The sequence below is a fragment of the Chondrus crispus genome, genomic scaffold (genome assembly GCF_000350225.1).
Source record: "Chondrus crispus Stackhouse genomic scaffold, scaffold_93, whole genome shotgun sequence".
In the NCBI taxonomy this organism is placed as follows: domain Eukaryota; phylum Rhodophyta; class Florideophyceae; order Gigartinales; family Gigartinaceae; genus Chondrus; species Chondrus crispus.
The window spans coordinates 77,346-94,804 of NW_005178827.1; the positions used below are offsets into that span (position 1 = coordinate 77,346).

Sequence of the window (17,459 nt, forward strand, 5' to 3'; positions counted from 1 at the left end):
GCAACCTCCGCGTACATCCACCTGCCCTTTTTTGCGCAGCGCTGCGAATACTGCGCCTTCCCGATGGTCGTGTCCGGGAACGCCTGTCTGCCGGCAGCCACGCACCACCCGCCGCCGCCGCAAGCATATCTCGAAGATGTCGACGTCCTCTGCCGCGAGATCCGCGCCGTCGCCTCGCGCTGTCCGTCCCTCCCGCGCGCCCCGCTCTCCACGCTCTATGTATGCGGCGGCACCCCGTCGATGCTCCACCCTGACTTCCTGGCCGGCGTCCTGCACCTCGTCCACCGCTGCTTCGGCCTGACCCCCGACGCAGAGGTCACGTGCGAAATATATCGAGGAGGCTTTCGAGTTCCTGTTCAATAAAAGAAGATTTACGACCAGTACCACTTGCTACCAATTTCTGAGGAGTACGGTTTCGTTTCGAGCGACCTCTCGGGATAAACAAGCGGCGCTGGGTTGTTACTGGGTGTGACGAGGCGGGAGGAACAGCAAGATCCCGACAAACAGAAGACGGCAGACTTCGACGAGAGGGGGCAATGGGTGAACGTTGACACAGTTCGTGTTGTTCAATGGAAACGATGCGCGGCCATATGTGTACGCATTGGGGCCTTGTCGGACAGAGGGAGATGCTATACGGGGAGCAGGATTGTAAGAAGGAAGGCGAGATAGGAAAAATTGGGATGGTAAAGGTCGGTGGACCAAACAAAATGACCACCGCCCGGTTGAAAGTTGGGGAGGTATACTGTAAATTTTGTCTACACGTGTAGAACGGAGGCGGATATCCATAACAGTAGCCTAGGTACGCGAGACGACAAGGAGAGTCATTTCGTTGCTTTATCATACGCGAAGAGGTACAATGACGGCTTATGATAAGAGGTGTGAGGAGTAGTTTTCAAATGTGTTATGACACCGGATAACCGACCTCTCAGAACAGGTGGAACATGGCGAGTTTCTACGCCCTTCCACAGTTTTTGAAAACGCATCGTCATTTACTACATAAATTATTTCCTCTCATTCCACCAATCTATTCATGCCAAATGTCAGGGTCCTTGCGTGCTAGCACACAGTGCTCGTCGTTAGGAACGGCCCTGAATTACGGTGTTCGGGGGTGCCATTTTCGTATGGAGCAAATCGTATTCCAGAAAAAGAAAGTTGGATAGAAGCCTCATCGAAGACCACGTGTCACCTACTGTAGGCGGCACTTCAGGCAATGAAAAAGTGCATCGCTTAATCTGTCTCCAGTGCTACAGTTCGAGCACTAATGTCCGTAAAATAACGCGCTGCGCGCTGCTTTGTTTTCATTTTGTGGTTCCGTGAACTCCGATACCCCCCGATCCCCGAGGGAGCGGGTGGCCGTCGGAGACTTTATTGCGTCGTGACTACGGTATGCCCTATTGGCTGTGTCTTATTACTGTGGTGTGCCGTACTGCCGTCTGGATGTAACCACACATTTGCCCACAAAATCGATGGACGCAAGGTAAACCCGTGATTGAAAAATTCCGCCACGTGTTTTGCGGACTGACCTCCAGCCGGGTGCCTGCCCGCAACAAACGCAAGTCTAGTACAACGTTGTGCCGCCCGACAGATTACGTGCACCTGCGCGAATACCTGCTGAAGCGAATATTGTAGCTCGCCACAAGGATAGAATGGTCTCTCAGTCGAAAGAGCGATGTGTTTCGTCTTCTTGACAGGCTGAGGAGAGCCGTTTAGAGAGGACCGCTTTTTAGAAGCTTCTACTCGTCTATCTTTCGCGGTTGCTTCGGCGGCATCTGTGGCACATCCTGTCGCGCTTTGATCCGTTGATGGACTCTGCGCAGATGAAGCGATAGGGGCGTCCATGACGCATAACGATACGACCCGTGCAGTCTGAGACTCGTTTGTGCTGATGAAAAGAACAGAAAACCACTTTGTTTTCCTTCATGACGGGTCGATCCGGCACTGCTGTGGTCAGGCGAATGTGAAACTCGTGGAAAACTCACATGCCCCCAGTTTTCGGTATGACGTGAGTTTTGCCAAACGCGTTGTCGGAAATTTTTTCGTTTAGAAAATATGAGCAGACACGCCACCAAAACACGCGTTTTCGTGACTTTACGGACAATCTTAGTGTACGAATTTGGCATAAATACACCCCCCACCACTGGGATAGATGCACTTTTGACACCGCTGGCGCATCACCACTGGAAAGTGCGTGACTTGTACCAATCCAAAACGTTCAACTTGTCATCAAAATAGTGATCCTGCAGTTCTTAATCTGTGACGAGTTGGTCCAGTTTGATGTGAATATTAAGGTCTTGCAGTTCACCACGAACGCGTGCAAGGGTTAATTTTTGCACTTCTCGTACTTCGCCCTTGAGTCTTTGCACGACTAGTTGTCGGCGACGAACGGAATGAAGCCGTGTGAACTGCTCCATTTGGCCATATACTGCTCCCTGCTGTGGTGACTTCGGACAATGAGCGACATGACTGTGCACATCGTGTCGACTAAAGTGAGATATGCACCATGCACAGAAGTGATGCATACAACCATCGCATGTGAGATCAAAGCACCCGTCAAAATCGATAAAAGCCATCCGGCAGTTTGGACAGCGGAGGGTCAGGATTTGATCAATTATTTCAAGGCGAAGAATCTCCGCGCGACGTTCATCTAGATCCTGAATTTGCTGAATCCGTTTGAACTCTGCCTCGAGCTCCATTTTCTGTACGTCCAATGCAGCTTTTACATGACGTTTGGCATGCGTTGCAATTTTGAGTTTTTCCAGTTCCGATTGAAGTGGTTGAAGCTCCTCTTCACTAGCGTCCTGCCTCTGTCGCAATAGATGCAGGATGTCATATGTCCTCTTGCAGCCATCGTGTGGGCATGCCAAATTCCCGTCTTGATCAACAATACGACGAAGGGTGCCTGGTTCTTGAGCTCTCTTTGCGTAGCTACCAAAACACTCTCCACACAAGAAATGATCATCTGGGCACCCCCAAGCTTTGAACGCCGGGATGTTGTCCATACATATTTCGCATCGCCGATGGAATTGTAACTCGACTTGATATAATGGTATTACAGAGCCCGCAGTCCAAAAAACCCGGCCGAATGGTTCACCCATCGGTTTTAAAGAAATGTGGTCGTAGCCCTTTGCCCTGCAAGACTGCATTTGTTTCAATGCCTTTTTCCGGGCCTCCGTCTGACAGCAGTCACTTCGCACTTGAGCCATAAAAGGTTCTACGTCATCCAGCATTTGATGACGCAGAACAGCACCGACAAAAATGGACCATGGCGCATTATGTCTACGCTTCTCACTTTCATGCACAATAGACTTCTCAGATAATATCTTCCCGGTAATACCCATCCCATACCGTGTCATGAGGCTTCTAAAGCAGTCTTCTGGTTCTTCTTTAGACGTACGAGTGCAGTAAATAATATCGTAAGCACCGTCTTCGCTGGGAAACTGCGGCGGAGCGCATAATCTGCGCTCCCTTTCCCCGTTCCTGATCGCTGCAGCGAAGTTATCAATGTTTTGCTGTAAGAGCCGGAGGTAGGATTGGAGCAAACGTTCGACCGGGATGCACTGCACTCTATCACATTTCATGATCCATGATTCAGGGAGGTTTTCAAGCGCACGGGAGCGAAGCACAGCCAAAAGTGCGTTGATGTTGAATATGTCACAAGAATTCGCACCATGCAAACGATTTTCAGCTGCATTTGCGAGAATTGTGGTTTTCTCATTTCGAGGTGAAGCTTTGGCCGCCACTTCTTTTTGCAACGAGACCGTTGCATGCACGTCCAACCACCTTTTGTGGGTACATACAATGCATACCTTCATCAGAGGCTTCCAGCGCGGATCCTCGTCACCACATTGCCAAGAAATCTCATGCCCGCATTGGAGGTTGGCATTTACCACACTGCCGCATTGAACTGCCTCCATATAACATGGCGCTGGCGTTATGTTTATGCGACAGACAGAACATTTCTTCTTAACCACACGGTTGCATCGCAAACCATCTGGATTTTTCTTCAGTTCGTGGCATGGTTGAGCGCTGGTCTGGCCGCATCCAGCACATTCAACGTTCTCGAGTTGTTCGCAAATCGAGGTCATAGCGGTGAAAATGGTCTCACAGGGAACTGTCTTTTCATGGCCGCACTTTCGTTGCAGTAGAGTCGATTCTCCGCATCGCAGCAAGGCAATGGTCTGTAGTGCTGGAAGAGCTGGTAACTGCACGCCCTCATGAACGACTGGACAAGTTCTGACTTCATCATCCATACTTAAAGTGATACGCTCTGGAGGCTGACCTCTCCACAGATCTGCAGCCAAGATGTCGGCTTTCTGGTTACAGGCGATAAGCAGTTGGTGCTCGCACAGAGGCGATTTCATCGCTATCTCATGTCTACATGCTGGGGCTTCTTGGGGAAATTCAGCCCATTGAAAGGCGATGTCACACTGTACATCACTGTCTATATGACCACACATTCTCCGGTAAGAAACACGTTCAAGACATGCTGGTACGCCTAATGCACTTTCGCAGTAATCGGCTCCCTCTTGGACTATCCTCGGTGAGATTTTCGCATTCAGGCAAGAACCGGGAGTTTTCTTTCTCAACTTCCCTTCCATGTGACATGGCAATTCAAATGCATGGCCACAACGTGCGCGAACAGCTTTAACCTGGAGAGGGCACTGAATGTCAGTGCTCGCTTGAAGAAGTCGTAGATGATGGCACGTTTTCGGCTGCAGTGTGTGTCCGCTTTTTCCGCAAGGATATTTAAACACTTCGTCAACATATTCGGAACACACAGGGAGCGTATTTCCTCGGTGATGACATGAAACTGTACAAGGGTGACCACATGGGCGTTTGAGAACGACGGGTGCGTTACAAGATGGAAATTTTTTGTGTTTTAAAGACGCAAAGATGCGTGAGCACGAAAAAGCACTCGTTTCATGTCCACATTCTCTCGCAATAACAACGGAGCAGCTGCACGCATTTCTCAGCTTATTGAGAATTGGATCTAGTGGTGGAGCAGCTCGGAGCATTCGCTCCTGTGCGAAGCGTTGTACCTGACCAGTGGCGAGGTTAACATGTTCTTCAAATACCGTATTTGCCAAAGCCCTGCATGCAGTGCGGAGATAGCACTGACTTGCTATCTGATGTCCGCAAATTGGACTCTGGAAAATTACTATCTCAGTGCAAGGAGGCTCGTCAATAGTCCCAACAGCGAGTTTGAATGCCTTTGAGCATAATACAATCGAACTATGTCCGCATGAAGCAAGATATTTTGTTTCGACAAAACACTCTTTGAAGACCCTTGTAAATCTCGAAGGATATGCCTGGCTAATGTCAGCCTCTGAAGGCCCGTAAATAATACCATACCGGATTACGGGAGGATCACAGTTGACAGCCTCGTCTCCCTCTTGCGACCAAAGCTCTTGCAGTGCCATTGATTCATAGCAGCGAGATGATAGCAAATGGGAACAGCGAGGACGCGGTCTTGAAACTGCTTCCTGGCATAGTGGGGCTTCAATCATCGCACATTCTTGCATTTTGTCATGGCATGGTTGTCGCACCTCGCAACCACAGCTTCGAATGTGGTCCACTGCAACTTTGCACACTGGCGGTTCGTTTTCCCATTGTCGACGTCTGTAGCACGATGGACCGAGCGATCTGTGACCGCAAACTGGATGCACGTAATCCGCCACCGCCTTTTCACAATTCTTTAACTTCAAAGACCCATCGAGGATTCCCATGTATTGATGGCAGGAGATTTTTAAAACATGCGAACATTCTGGTCTGTGATACGGGACTATGACTTCGCACTGGAACTTGCTCAATGCGTCCTTCAATGACTCGGCCTCCATGTTTTGCTTTTGGCGTACATTGCAACAATGAAGACTGATTTCTGAATGTGTATCGCATGGTCTTGGAACGAGCATTTTGCACTTGCTCGTATGCTGCCTTTGGGATGATGAGTGACAAAGTTCTTGACAGAGATGGCTACACCAAGGTAAGCTAAAAGTACATGGTTTCGAGCAAAAAGAGGCCAACTCTTCTCGCTTTGCCGGAAAATCACTTGGTGTGGAGATCTCTTTCGACGAATCAGGATGCCGTGGGCAGCGAATATCTAGTTTCCGACCAATGCGGCTGGGCTGCCCCATTATTCCTTCATTCGCGCCTTGCCCTGCGTTTGTGTGAGAACATTCACGATCTTTGAGCAGACGGAGCCAGTGCAGAGGGGCGCTTCCATTTTGATGATTGGAACCAAAAGCTCGAGATGAACCAAGGATGTAAAACCCGATAGGAGCCCTGGACGCCTCAATAGTAATTTGATTTTGTATAGCAGTAAAGAGATTGTCAGGCCTGGTGCAGACGAGTGATAGAATAACAACGTCGTTTTCATCGCCTTCATAGCGATCAACTGTTGAAACCGTAACCTCATTTCTTCTAGCTCCCTTCGTGCCATTAGGTTGCCCCAAAACCGCGCCAGGTATTCCCCGCAGTTTTTTGACAATCTTGATCTTTTGGCCTTTGTAGGGTGTTATAACAGTGATGCCTGCTGGAGCAACTCCGCACTGAAGAAGCCATCTGACCAATCCAGCGCAAAACTCAGCCTCTTTATTGTTGCAACGAGATAGACCAACGGATGTTCGCTCTTCTTCACCCTCAATTTCCCAGAAGAAGACGGCCGACTCTAAACCTGGTACAGCATTCCCTTGCCCGTACCACAGATCGCGTTCAGATGACTCTGGTTCGGGCTCTTTATCCTTGAGGGAAGACCAGGTCCTCTTTATGGTTGGTTGAAACTGACAGTCACTTATTCGCTGAGAAAGGGTACATGCATGATCAGTGATGTTAACAACATCCTCGTACTCGCAGTTTGTCAAAGCCGAAACTTCGGGCCGCATTGGTCGCTGTTCATCAAGAACTGTGCAATGGCTTGTCCTTCCAGCGCCACCACCTGCCCCGCTCTGGACCAAACGCTCAAGCAAGGACACTTTTGTAGAGCGAAAATTGACCTGAGTCGGAAACCAACATGGCTGAACATATGCAGGCAGCTGGCGATGGTTTCTAATCAGTTCTAGCTTGCGCAGCGACCGCACGGCAAGCACGGAAACAAGAGTTGGCTCAAGAACTTCGCAAGCCTCTTCCACGACCATAGCAAATGGTTCTGACGCCCTAATTGCTTTCAGGCGTCCGGTTGCGCCTACTATCGTTGAGCCTATTAACCTCGCCTTTTTGAAAGCATAAGCCGCGGCTTCCTGTAGCTCCCGACGGGCAAGTTCGACGTGGTCTTCTGCAAGAACGACTAGGTCATCAATAGAGCGGATGACGCCTCCAAGAAACTCCGATACAAGACTCCAGCGCTTAGAATGTGACTGGTTCCAATTCCATTCGTCTGAACTTGATAAATACCCACTGACTGCACTTGCTACTTGAGCTTGTCTATGGTTATTGCCGATGGTTGATATTACAGCCCCTTCGCACCACCCGTCGTTATGTACCGAAGTTGGTTTTTGGGCACTATGAGCGTTACAAAAGAACGTGGAACCGTGGCTCGCGTTGCCGACTGTTTTGCAGCGTTTCTGCTTGGTAGTGATTCCTTCGCAACGCACTTCAACGGGTGTTGCAAGTACTGTACTCGCCATCACGCAACCGCCTGCGTCATTTGGAGCGACACAGCGTGGCGGTGGATTAGACCCACCGAGCCAGTTGTCAAGCAAAAACACCATACGACTCTTTCCTATTGTTAACCAGTGTTCTGTTCCCTTGTTTAGGCTGCTCAGGTGCTCTATTCCCTCATGGTGCAGATCTAAGGTTGACAAGTCATCTCGTAGAAGAGACTGAATGAGCCCATATGCCGTTGCGCTATTGAGTTCGTTGCAGGAGTCGGCAGCGTTGACACGGCCATGAAGGAGCAAAGCATGTGCTAAAACCAAAACTGCGTCATATACTCTCTCTCCAAACGCGAGTGATGTCTTGACTTCTATGGTCCTCAGAGTTTTCAGGCGCTCAGCTTGCTCTGTAAAGCTCTCACCAAATTCATCTTGCACTTTACGCCAGCTTCTCAGAACCCCTTTTACTGCACGAAGGCTGGCGACACGTCTTGAAAGCGTCTCCTGCGCTCTAATTTCAACAGCGTTGCGGCCCTCGCAATACTGATGTAAACGCCCGTCTTCCGGCTTTCCACATCTAATCATTCCGCGAACTAGAGATGAATGGCAGCCCTCGGCTTTCATCACGTCCAGAAGAAACTGATCAAGGGGGCGGTTCTTGTATGAAAGCACAACTATGGGACCCACCGACATGCCAGACTTTGTCGCATAGGATCGTATGACGTCCAAAGCACGGACCAGAACGACACCAACGTAACTTTTTCCAGTGCCAGGAGGACCCTGCGTGCAGTGCATAGGACTTGAAAGAGACGCTGACAGCGCCCGCAGTTGCGTTCCGTATAGGTTGGCGTTCTTTGCTAGTTGCACGAGGGAACGACTCAGGTCTGATCGGATGTTTTCTGGAAGCCGCTTGATCAGGTCAATTTCGCTTATCGCCAGAGCACTTTCGATCGCTTGTTCTATACTTGTGTGAACAATAGGTTCAGTTCGAATTTCTCTAGAACCGATCAGAACGTCCGAGAACAGGAGTTGCTCGAGGTGACTGTGGAATTCTACGTCGGTAATTGTGGATAGTACAGAAATCACTTCAGGCACCAACACTTGCAGGTCGATAACGGCCACCCATGCCCCTCTTTCAAGCCCTTCTTCGTTCCGAGGGAGCGTTGATACATCTGCACGATTGAGTAGGCGTAGAGCTAAGCGACCTTTGCTTCGCTCATGGAAGTCCTTTCCCGAGCCGCTTTTTTGGTTCACAGGTACAACCTCTGCCCATTGGAGGGCGTGTTGAGAAGAAAGTGGCTCTCCTGATATCCTAAGACGCATCACAGCAACAAGTGCAGAACATTTAAGGCGATACGTCGTCTTCCAATTGGGAGAAACAGAAGGGGGTTTGCGGGACTTCATTTGCGAAAGAACGTAAACAACGCCGTCTCGTCTGACTGTGTCGCGTTCAACAAGGCAGTCATATACGTCAGTTGACGCCCGCGGCCCAGGATTACTAGTTAATTTGTGTTGCTGTTCGGCCAAACAACGTTGGCACGCAACATCATGACCACTTCGAGAACATCGCCAGTGTGCAGGCCTCATGCAAATCTTGCCGCCGGACAGACGACGGCGACACTTCTTTTTACGTGCATTGGAAATCACAGTACAAAGCGGTCGTCGACATGACTGGTCATCTTGCCCCCGGGTTTGGCATTTTGGGAACACTGCTCCGGCTCCCCAATAGAACGTGAGCATTGTGACCAGTCGCCGCAGCGTGTGAATGTAATGGTCTACACTGTCATTGCTCCGGATTAAGTGTGGCGCGTCCAACCATTCACCTTTCTGGAGCCATGCAAGTGTCGGTGTGCGCCAGCCACTCCAAGTCTTGTCGTCAGCCTCAACCGCAATGCCATGGTCTTGATCAGTATCATCGGTGATCTGGCGCTTGTAACTACACGCTAAGCCGTCAAGCAACGGCAACAAGCGAGTAACAAGAATAGCCCCACGGGTTGCGAGGGAAGGATCTGAAATCGAGCGGAGGATGGCACCATGGGATATGCTACGCAGTTCCTGCGTTTTTGCTTCACAATCAGACCGTTCATGTAATGAGATTTCTGCCGGGTAACTGCGCAAGCGATTCTCAACAACGTCTGCAACATGTTCAAGGGTCTCAACCAGAGATCTTGCGTTTTGCGTTTGTTTAGCACAACTATGAACAAGGATAAATAGCACGCTCAGCACATCGTTAGGAGGAGGCGCCAATATTGTCGTTGCCGGGAAGCGCATGATTGCACGTGCAAGCGTGCAGGCGTGGTGGGCTTGGGCGCCTTTGCCGACCACGGCCCAACACTGCATCCAGAGCTCAAGATCTCGAGGCTTGCTTATGTCGAGCCTAAAATGGCGTGCGGAAAGCGCCTTCTGAACACGATTTAGAAACTCGACAATGGTATCTGATGTGTGATGAGGTGAAGCCCTAGCCTTCTGATGCCCCTGTGGCGAATTGGCATGAGAGAATTTACATCGGCCTCCGAAGCAACACGAGCCCTTTTCCATGAAACTGGAACATAAGGGAGATTGCGGAGATCCAGAAGCGTAATTTGTGTTCTCGCGGCGTGTGTTTGGTACTTTGTGGGAATAGTGGCATTTGTCACCAACCTTGCAGGAGCCGTTTGATTGAAACTCATAGCATATTTGCTGGGATTGTCCGTTGCCACTATCTCCAACATCTGATGCAGGCCGAGAATGCGTAAAGCCACCGCGACCAGAAATAGGAGAGAGATCGGATGGCTCTTGAGTCCCGTCTCGACGTTTAGTGTGTTTCTTGGGCATATCGCGTGCAAATGCCGAGGACAGACGAATTAACACGTGTTTCCGGTTTCTGGGCTATGCGAGTAAGTGTAGCAGAGCGCAGGACCGCTGATCGCCCTTAAATCTTCTCGCTTCGTAAAAGTCTTCCTGAAGGTGGGTCTGCGAGAGAGAACATTGGGAAGGAAAGGTTGAAGAGTTGTGATGGGTCGCGAATGTTCGTTGAAGATTCCTTCCGGCTTACCGACCCTTCTTGGGAAAGGTCTGTCGGGTCTTAAAGATTGAAAACTGGTTCTCCTGGTTGTGAATAAACTTTGATATTCTTATCATACGCGATATTCACCCTGATTTAAATACAATTCTCAATAAATTGAATTAGAGTACACTGTAGGGGCAGAAGAGGCATCGAATTAGTTGAAAACTCAAAATAAGGCACCCTATCACAGTACAGGGGGGGGTCGAGATACTGTATACTGTAGTGCTACCCTGTGTCAGTGGGCCGAAAACGGCACTACAGTGAACCCTTGACAGAAGGGATGGCTTGGTGGAAGGGCCAGACTCTCGTACGGTACCGCCAATAATTATAGCCGCACCCCACAAATATGCATTGCTGGTAAAGGAATCTTACTTTGCATAAAAAAACAGCTTTGTCCTTGACGCATTCCTGCACGCCGAGTCCAAAACAATGCTCAGATTTTGAAACGCATCAATAGTTTGGAAGATATGCATCAAAAACCATTTATGGGGTGACAGTAATTATAGAGTACAGTGCTTCTAAACAACCATAACTCTGGTTCAGTACTTCGTAGGGCCACCTTTGGCCATCGCACAGTCAAGGCAACGCTTCTGCATGCTTCCTACTAACTTATCCAACGTCTCAGTGTTGATATTTTCCCAGCAGTCCATTATACATTCGAGTAGCTCATCGATATTATTAAACTGCCTTTCATGTGCGTACACTTTCCTTGCCAAGATCTCCCAAAAGTTTTCTATAGGGTTGAGGTGAGGGGACTTGGCAGGCCAGTCCATAACGTGCACTTCCTCCTCTTCAAACCATTCGTAAACGCGATTAGCACGGTGTACAGCTGCACCATCTTGCATAAACGTCCAGCTAGGACCGAGCTCTTGATCAACAAAAGGAAGGAGATTGGTCTCGAGAGTCTAAATATACTTGAGCGCATTCTGCTTCCCTTCTAAAACGACCAAGTCACACTTCTTTTTCCCAGCAAACGCACCCCAAACCATCACCGAATCACCCCCTTGCTGCCGCTTTGAAAAAACCTTTCTATCCTTTCGTAAGTCATGCCAATAAAACGCGAAGCCGTCTGGTCCGTCGAGATTAAACTTCTTCTCGTCAGACCAGACTACATTTGCCCAATCACCAGGCGTCCAGGTCACCTTATCTCGAACCCAACTTTCTCACGCGATTTTGTGGCGCGGAAGCATCATTGGTGCGCGTGCCATGCGCATATACTGAAGGGTGGGAGTGCTGCTGAGTATTGCACGCACGTGGCTGGACTTAACAGGGAGCTGGAGTGTCTTGACAAGTTCTGTTGATGTCATTTCTCCCTTGTGCGCTTCTCGGATCAGCGCCCTTTTTGCCTGCGCAGACAGCGTAGGCTTCCTCCCGCTCCTTTTCTTTGTTCCGTAGAGCTCGGGGGCTTTCAAGTAGCTAGCTACTACTTTTGCGGACCTGCCTAGATGCTTCGCGATGCGGCGTATCGACCACTGAGCATCATGCAGGCCCGCAATTTTTCCTTTTTCTTCAGCCGTTAAGGATTTACCGCGCGGCATAATTGGGGGGTCTGTTAGGTACTTTTTTACACGGAAGGCTGCTTGTGTTGAAGCGTATTGTATTGGGCTTTTAACGAGCTAAAGAACGCGGCAAGCAGTCTTTCGGTTGCCGAGTTCTTGGCGCGAGAATGTACTGTACTCTATACTTAATGTCACCCCATGAATACACATGTATTAATATCTGCAAAAGTATTTATGCTTTGCAAAATCTGATTGCAGATTCCGACTCAGCACGCATTGTTTTATCAAGAATGTTGTTGTTTTTTATGCAAAGTGTGCTGCGTGCCACAGCACGGCACAACTTGGGGGTGCAGCTATAAATAATGGCGGTACTGTACACTATGTCAAGGAATTTCTTGTGTGAGGACCCGTTTTATGTACCATATTGTGTTCCAGTACCTACATCTACCCTTCCCCGGCAGGGTAATTTGGAACGCATTCCCTTTTTTAAAATGGAGAAAGTACTTGTTTAAGGGTTTTGTTGCCAAAACAGGGTCCATTCGAAGCGCCGTATTCTCGTCGATAAAATGAGCCTATCAATTCTTCATGTGCCTGGATCTCGTGAGAACCTACCCAAATCTATTGTTAATGGTCAACATTGCCGGAATTCCAGAAAATTCGGCAATTTGGAACGTGTTTTTGGGCGTGACAAGCAGGTTTTCAGGGAGTTAGAATAGTACACGTGTACAATTGGTGCAACGCTTGGCACATTAGTGAGTTTACGCCTGAAAAATTCACACAACATTCGCACAAGATTCTGCAACTAAACACACGTGTCAGATACAGTTCCAGAATTCCCGTACACGGAACCCGGCGAGTTACTGAAATGTGAGCTTTGTGTGAAGCCAAAACTGCAATGACTTCCCGACTTCCGGCCATTTTGATCGCCTCATCTGCACCACATCTGATTAACAGCACCTCTGAGGCACTTTTTAGCAGATGTGTTCCAGATCCCTCGACAAGCTTGTGGGATAACTCCTCTTCACCCTAGGCGGGGTGAGAAGCGGAGGCTTTATCGAGGGAGCACTCGGCGCGGATGCCACGCGCTAATTGAACCGATCGGACGAGCTCGCGAAATGAGAGTGGCTCACTGGCCGGTTACGCGCAGTCGCCTCGCGCGATAGACAACCGAAACGGACGTATGTAGGTGCGAAAGGGACGGGGGCGAGCTTGCCCCAGTTTACTGTTGGGGACGGGTGTCAGGTCTTAACCCCTCAGAAGGACGCCTCGGACACCTGTCCCAGTGCACAGTAGTACAATACCTGCCGCCTAAAGCGTGCCGGGTACTGTACACAATTAAAAAGCTAGCGCCATAATTACTACTACCCCGCGGACGCTGCTACTACACGTGTGCACTACTGTACACGCGTGATGCTTACAGACTACCGCACGGACGACGCGTGTGCTACTGTACACGTGCGCCACGACACGGCCGGTCGGTACACGCGCGCGCCCCCGACACGTGGGCACACCCGCCCACTTGTCCACCGTGCACGGCGGCACGGTTAATACCTACCCTCTGCAGGCCAGGTGAGGGCCGCCGCTGCCGCTCGGGCGGCTCTTCACCGCCTCCCCACACCCAAGCGTGCTTGTGGAACGAAGACACTAGTTCCGTACGGTCGTTTTGGGGTTATGATCCCCCTTTTTGCGCTCTCACCCCGGACGGCTGGCCAATTTTCGTAAATCCACCCTTCTTTTCCGTTGTTCGCGGCCAAAGTCGGCCGCAGAAGGGGGTCCACGCGGTGCACAAGGATCTTTCTTGCGCGCTCGCGGCGTTGGGCGCTCGAAAACTGCTCGGTAGACCATCCTCGTGACCATTTTCCACGTGGTTATTTAGAAACGGTAAGAAACCGTAAGAAACCGTAGGCAACCATTTTGGTTTCCAAATACATCTGAGGCCGTTTTTTTAAGTTGGCACTCCCAGACGCAGAATATCCACACGAGTGCGATTCCGTCGTCAGAAATAGGCTACGATTTTTTCCCAAGGCGTGAGATGGAAAAACGTAGCCCAAATCGCGACTCAATTAAAAGCCGGTAAACGGGACGTATCGCGATATAAAGAACCGGTTTTCGGTACAGCTCTCCATTTGCATAGGAGCGTGAGAGCGCGATCATCCGATCGGTGCGGCCAGGCGTGGCCGATAGCTGTCCGCGTGGACGCTTGGGAGATATTCCCATTTTGGGCCACACTCCCGGAGGGCTCGCCAATTTTGAAGGAATCTTTGTCCATTTGCGCGGGATCCGTCCAGTACGGGTTGCCTCGCGGTGCACAGTCGCTCGCCGCTAGCTCCGGGGGTTGCATAGCACGTCCGCCGCTTGTTTTCCCCCGAGGCTTGTGCGCGAGCGAACGTCCGAGCGGTGCGACAGACAGCGGCCAAAACTTGCGCTACGCATGTGCGCTTGATCCTTGTTGGCGCGAGCGCCAATACCGGTCGATAAACGGCTGCGAAAGCCCATCGGCGGGCTCGTAGGTGTCGTCCGAAGCGGCATATCCATACGACCGGACCTTGTAGTCGATCCCGCCGCGCGCAGTACGGTGTCCGACAATGCGGTCAACGACGTACTCCGCGCTTGGCGTTGCGGCTTGTGCGTCCGGTTCGGTCGATGTGGCCGAGGTAACGGTATCCCCCGTGTACTATAAACCCCCCTGGGGGTTTAAATTAGATTAGATCCAGAACTAGATCAGCTACTGTAGAGCGTCGAGCTCTACAGTACAACCGCGCGTGTCCACGTGTACACCACGGGGACAAGGGACACGCGCATACACGTGCATACGTGTACAGCGCGCGAACGAAGCGCGCACGCACCACGGGTAATACGTGTACTGTCAGCCTCGACATAGCTGACAGTATTACAGTGCAGGCCGACCTGCACTACAGTAGCCCACTACAGTACCTCGGTACTGTAGTGTTATGATAGATTGTTTTGTATATTAAATATGGAGCGGACCGACGGCGGCGGAGGGGGACAAGCACGGACTTGTCCTCAATCGACCGCCAAGGTCAGTCCACCCAGCTTATTCTAAACGTCGCCTTCGCTCTTCGCGCGCGTTTAGTCGGAGCCGAGCCGGAGTGGACGCGCAGCACGCGAGCGAGCACGGAACCGCCTCCGCCCGTCAGCACTGGTACGTCACCCAGTGCTGCTCCGGGGCGTCGAGGCGTCGATCTGTTCGTGCGTGCGCGCGTCCCTGCTCGCTCCCGCTCTACCACCGCTACCCGGGCCGGAGCCCGGTTCCGTAGCTGGTTGGCCCGCTTCCCCCTTCTCCGATCCGGGGTCTACAGGTCGAACTGCGCATGCACCTCCAGTCGTCTGGGGGTGTTTATGCTACACCCCGGCCCGCCCGGCATCTTCGTAACGCGGTCGATGCTCACGCGATTTTCCACGCCGTCCTGCTCGATGAGGACCGTAGTATCCGTAGCGGAGCGCACGCGAAACGGACTCTCTGTCTTCGGTAGTAGTTTGACAGAGAGCTCGTCCGTTCCGGTCGTACCTTGCGCACGCGTGCGGCGCTCGACGTTTGTCCACGGGCGGGGCGAGCGATCGACGTGGACAAAATCGCCCGCACCAACGACCGGACGGAAGCGGACCTTCTTGTCAGAATCGTCCTTGTACCGCATTTGCGATGCCGCTAATTTCGCCCGAGCGCGGTCGAGAGCGTCGCGAAGCTTGCGCAGCGTAGCGCGCTTGTACTGCACCGGGGTCCGCGGGTCCTCTCGATGGGTCCCCGCGTCCTGCGGGACAGTACCAGGTAGAATTAGACCGGAGGGTGGGCGCGTTAACACCAGGTCAAACGGAGTCGTCTCCGTCGACCGGTGGACCTGCGTATTGTACGCGAAGGTCAGCGGCTGCGCGTAGTCGTCCCAATCGCGCTGGTGCTCCTCCACGTAGTGCCGGAGGCATTGCACCAGCGTGCGATTGAACCGTTCGGTCTGCCCATTCGACTGGGGGTGGTAGGCCGTCGTGAGATAATGCCGCACCCCCCAGGAGGGCGCATACGGCGTCGAAGAATTTCGCAGCGAACTGAGAGCCGTTGTCGGTTAGTACGTAGCGCGGCTCTCCGTAGACGTAGACCCAGTTGTCTAGAAACGCGTTCGCAACGACCGAAGCGGTTGTGGTCCGGAGCGGGATACTGCGCGTTAGCTTGGAGAACCGGTCGGTAATTACCAACACGTGTTGGTTTCCGTTCGCGGTCCTGGGCAGGGGCCCCAGGAGGTCCATCGCGACAAACTCCAAGGGGCCCGCCGCGGGGAACAGCTTGAGATCCTTTTGGTTCTTGACAAGCGTCCCGCGGGTCGCAGCGCACGAGGTGCAATTCCGTAGGGTCGAAAACGCGTCGCTGGCCATGTGTGGCCAGTAGTACTCCCTGCGAAGGGTGTAATACATACGCGTTGCTCCCGGGTGACCTCCCAACCTCGGATGTTGTGCCAGGTACAGTACCCGGGGCGCAACCGAGTCGGTACCACGCGCTGCAGGGTTCCATCCAGCGAGCACTTCCTGACCAGAAACCGTAGCGGTCAATGTCGAACTTCGAGTTCGGCGTCCCAACGGTTTCCGCGGCAAAGCGGCAGAATGCGTCCTCAGCTTGTTCGCGTAGAAATTCCTCAACCGAGATGGACGCAGCGTCGCGTTCCTCGGGAGTTATCGCGAGCGCGTGACAACCGTCCGGACGGTCTTGCGGCGGGTCCCAGTTTACATTGTCCAGGAGGGCCTGGCTGCCCTCATCGTACTGGACGGCGAAGCACGGGCCCTCATCATCGACCGCTTCGGTGTCTCCTCCATCGGTACGTAAGCGCGATACGCCGTCCGCGAGTTGGTGCTTGACGCCTGGGCGGTACTGTACCTCGTAGTCGTACTCCGCCAAGCCCAGGCGCAAGCGAGCGAGCCGACCGGAACTGTCCGCTAAATTCAGGACCCAGCGTAGGGCCTCGTGATCCGTGCGGAGGTTGAACGCGCTTCCGTATAGATACCGCCGTAGGGTGAGGATGCTCCACACTACGGCTGTAGTGCAATGTGCCTGTCAGGCCGGAACCAGGGTCCAACGGTCCAGCAACAACACAACCAACAAGAGTTGCCGACGGCACAGCCCTACGGAGTGTCCGATTCTCCCTTTCCCTTTAAGTGGGTTTGCGGCCCACAGTAGCTCAAATCCCTGATAGGGGGGCAAAAGGAAGGAATCCCCCTTCAAGCTATTGTAGTGCACTGTACTCGGTACCGTGACAGCTGTCCTAATCTCGCCAAAATCGCGCTCGCCGCCACCACGTGTACCACGGGTACACGTGGACCCCT

The 17,459-nt window shown here is 51.9% G+C and overlaps 4 protein-coding genes; all 4 read right to left on the minus strand.

Moving 5' to 3' along the window:
• Positions 1-1,301: 1,301 nt before the first annotated feature.
• On the minus strand, positions 1,302-10,403 carry CHC_T00008071001 (hypothetical protein). XM_005711947.1 is given in 2 exon segments: positions 1,302-2,246; positions 2,247-10,403. 1 exon segment carries the CDS (start codon positions 10,401-10,403, stop codon positions 2,247-2,249), a length of 8,157 nt encoding a protein of 2,718 aa, XP_005712004.1. The 3' UTR covers positions 1,302-2,246.
• A 771-nt stretch (positions 10,404-11,174) lies between these two features.
• On the minus strand, positions 11,175-11,480 carry CHC_T00008072001 (hypothetical protein). Its single transcript, XM_005711948.1, has one exon. It carries the CDS (start codon positions 11,478-11,480, stop codon positions 11,175-11,177), a length of 306 nt encoding a protein of 101 aa, XP_005712005.1.
• A 318-nt stretch (positions 11,481-11,798) lies between these two features.
• Positions 11,799-12,173, minus strand: CHC_T00008073001 (hypothetical protein). Its single transcript, XM_005711949.1, has one exon. The coding sequence runs from the start codon at positions 12,171-12,173 to the stop codon at positions 11,799-11,801; it is 375 nt and encodes a 124-aa protein (XP_005712006.1).
• A 3,786-nt stretch (positions 12,174-15,959) lies between these two features.
• Positions 15,960-16,556, minus strand: CHC_T00008074001 (hypothetical protein). Its single transcript, XM_005711950.1, has one exon. The coding sequence runs from the start codon at positions 16,554-16,556 to the stop codon at positions 15,960-15,962; it is 597 nt and encodes a 198-aa protein (XP_005712007.1).
• Positions 16,557-17,459: the final 903 nt, after the last annotated feature.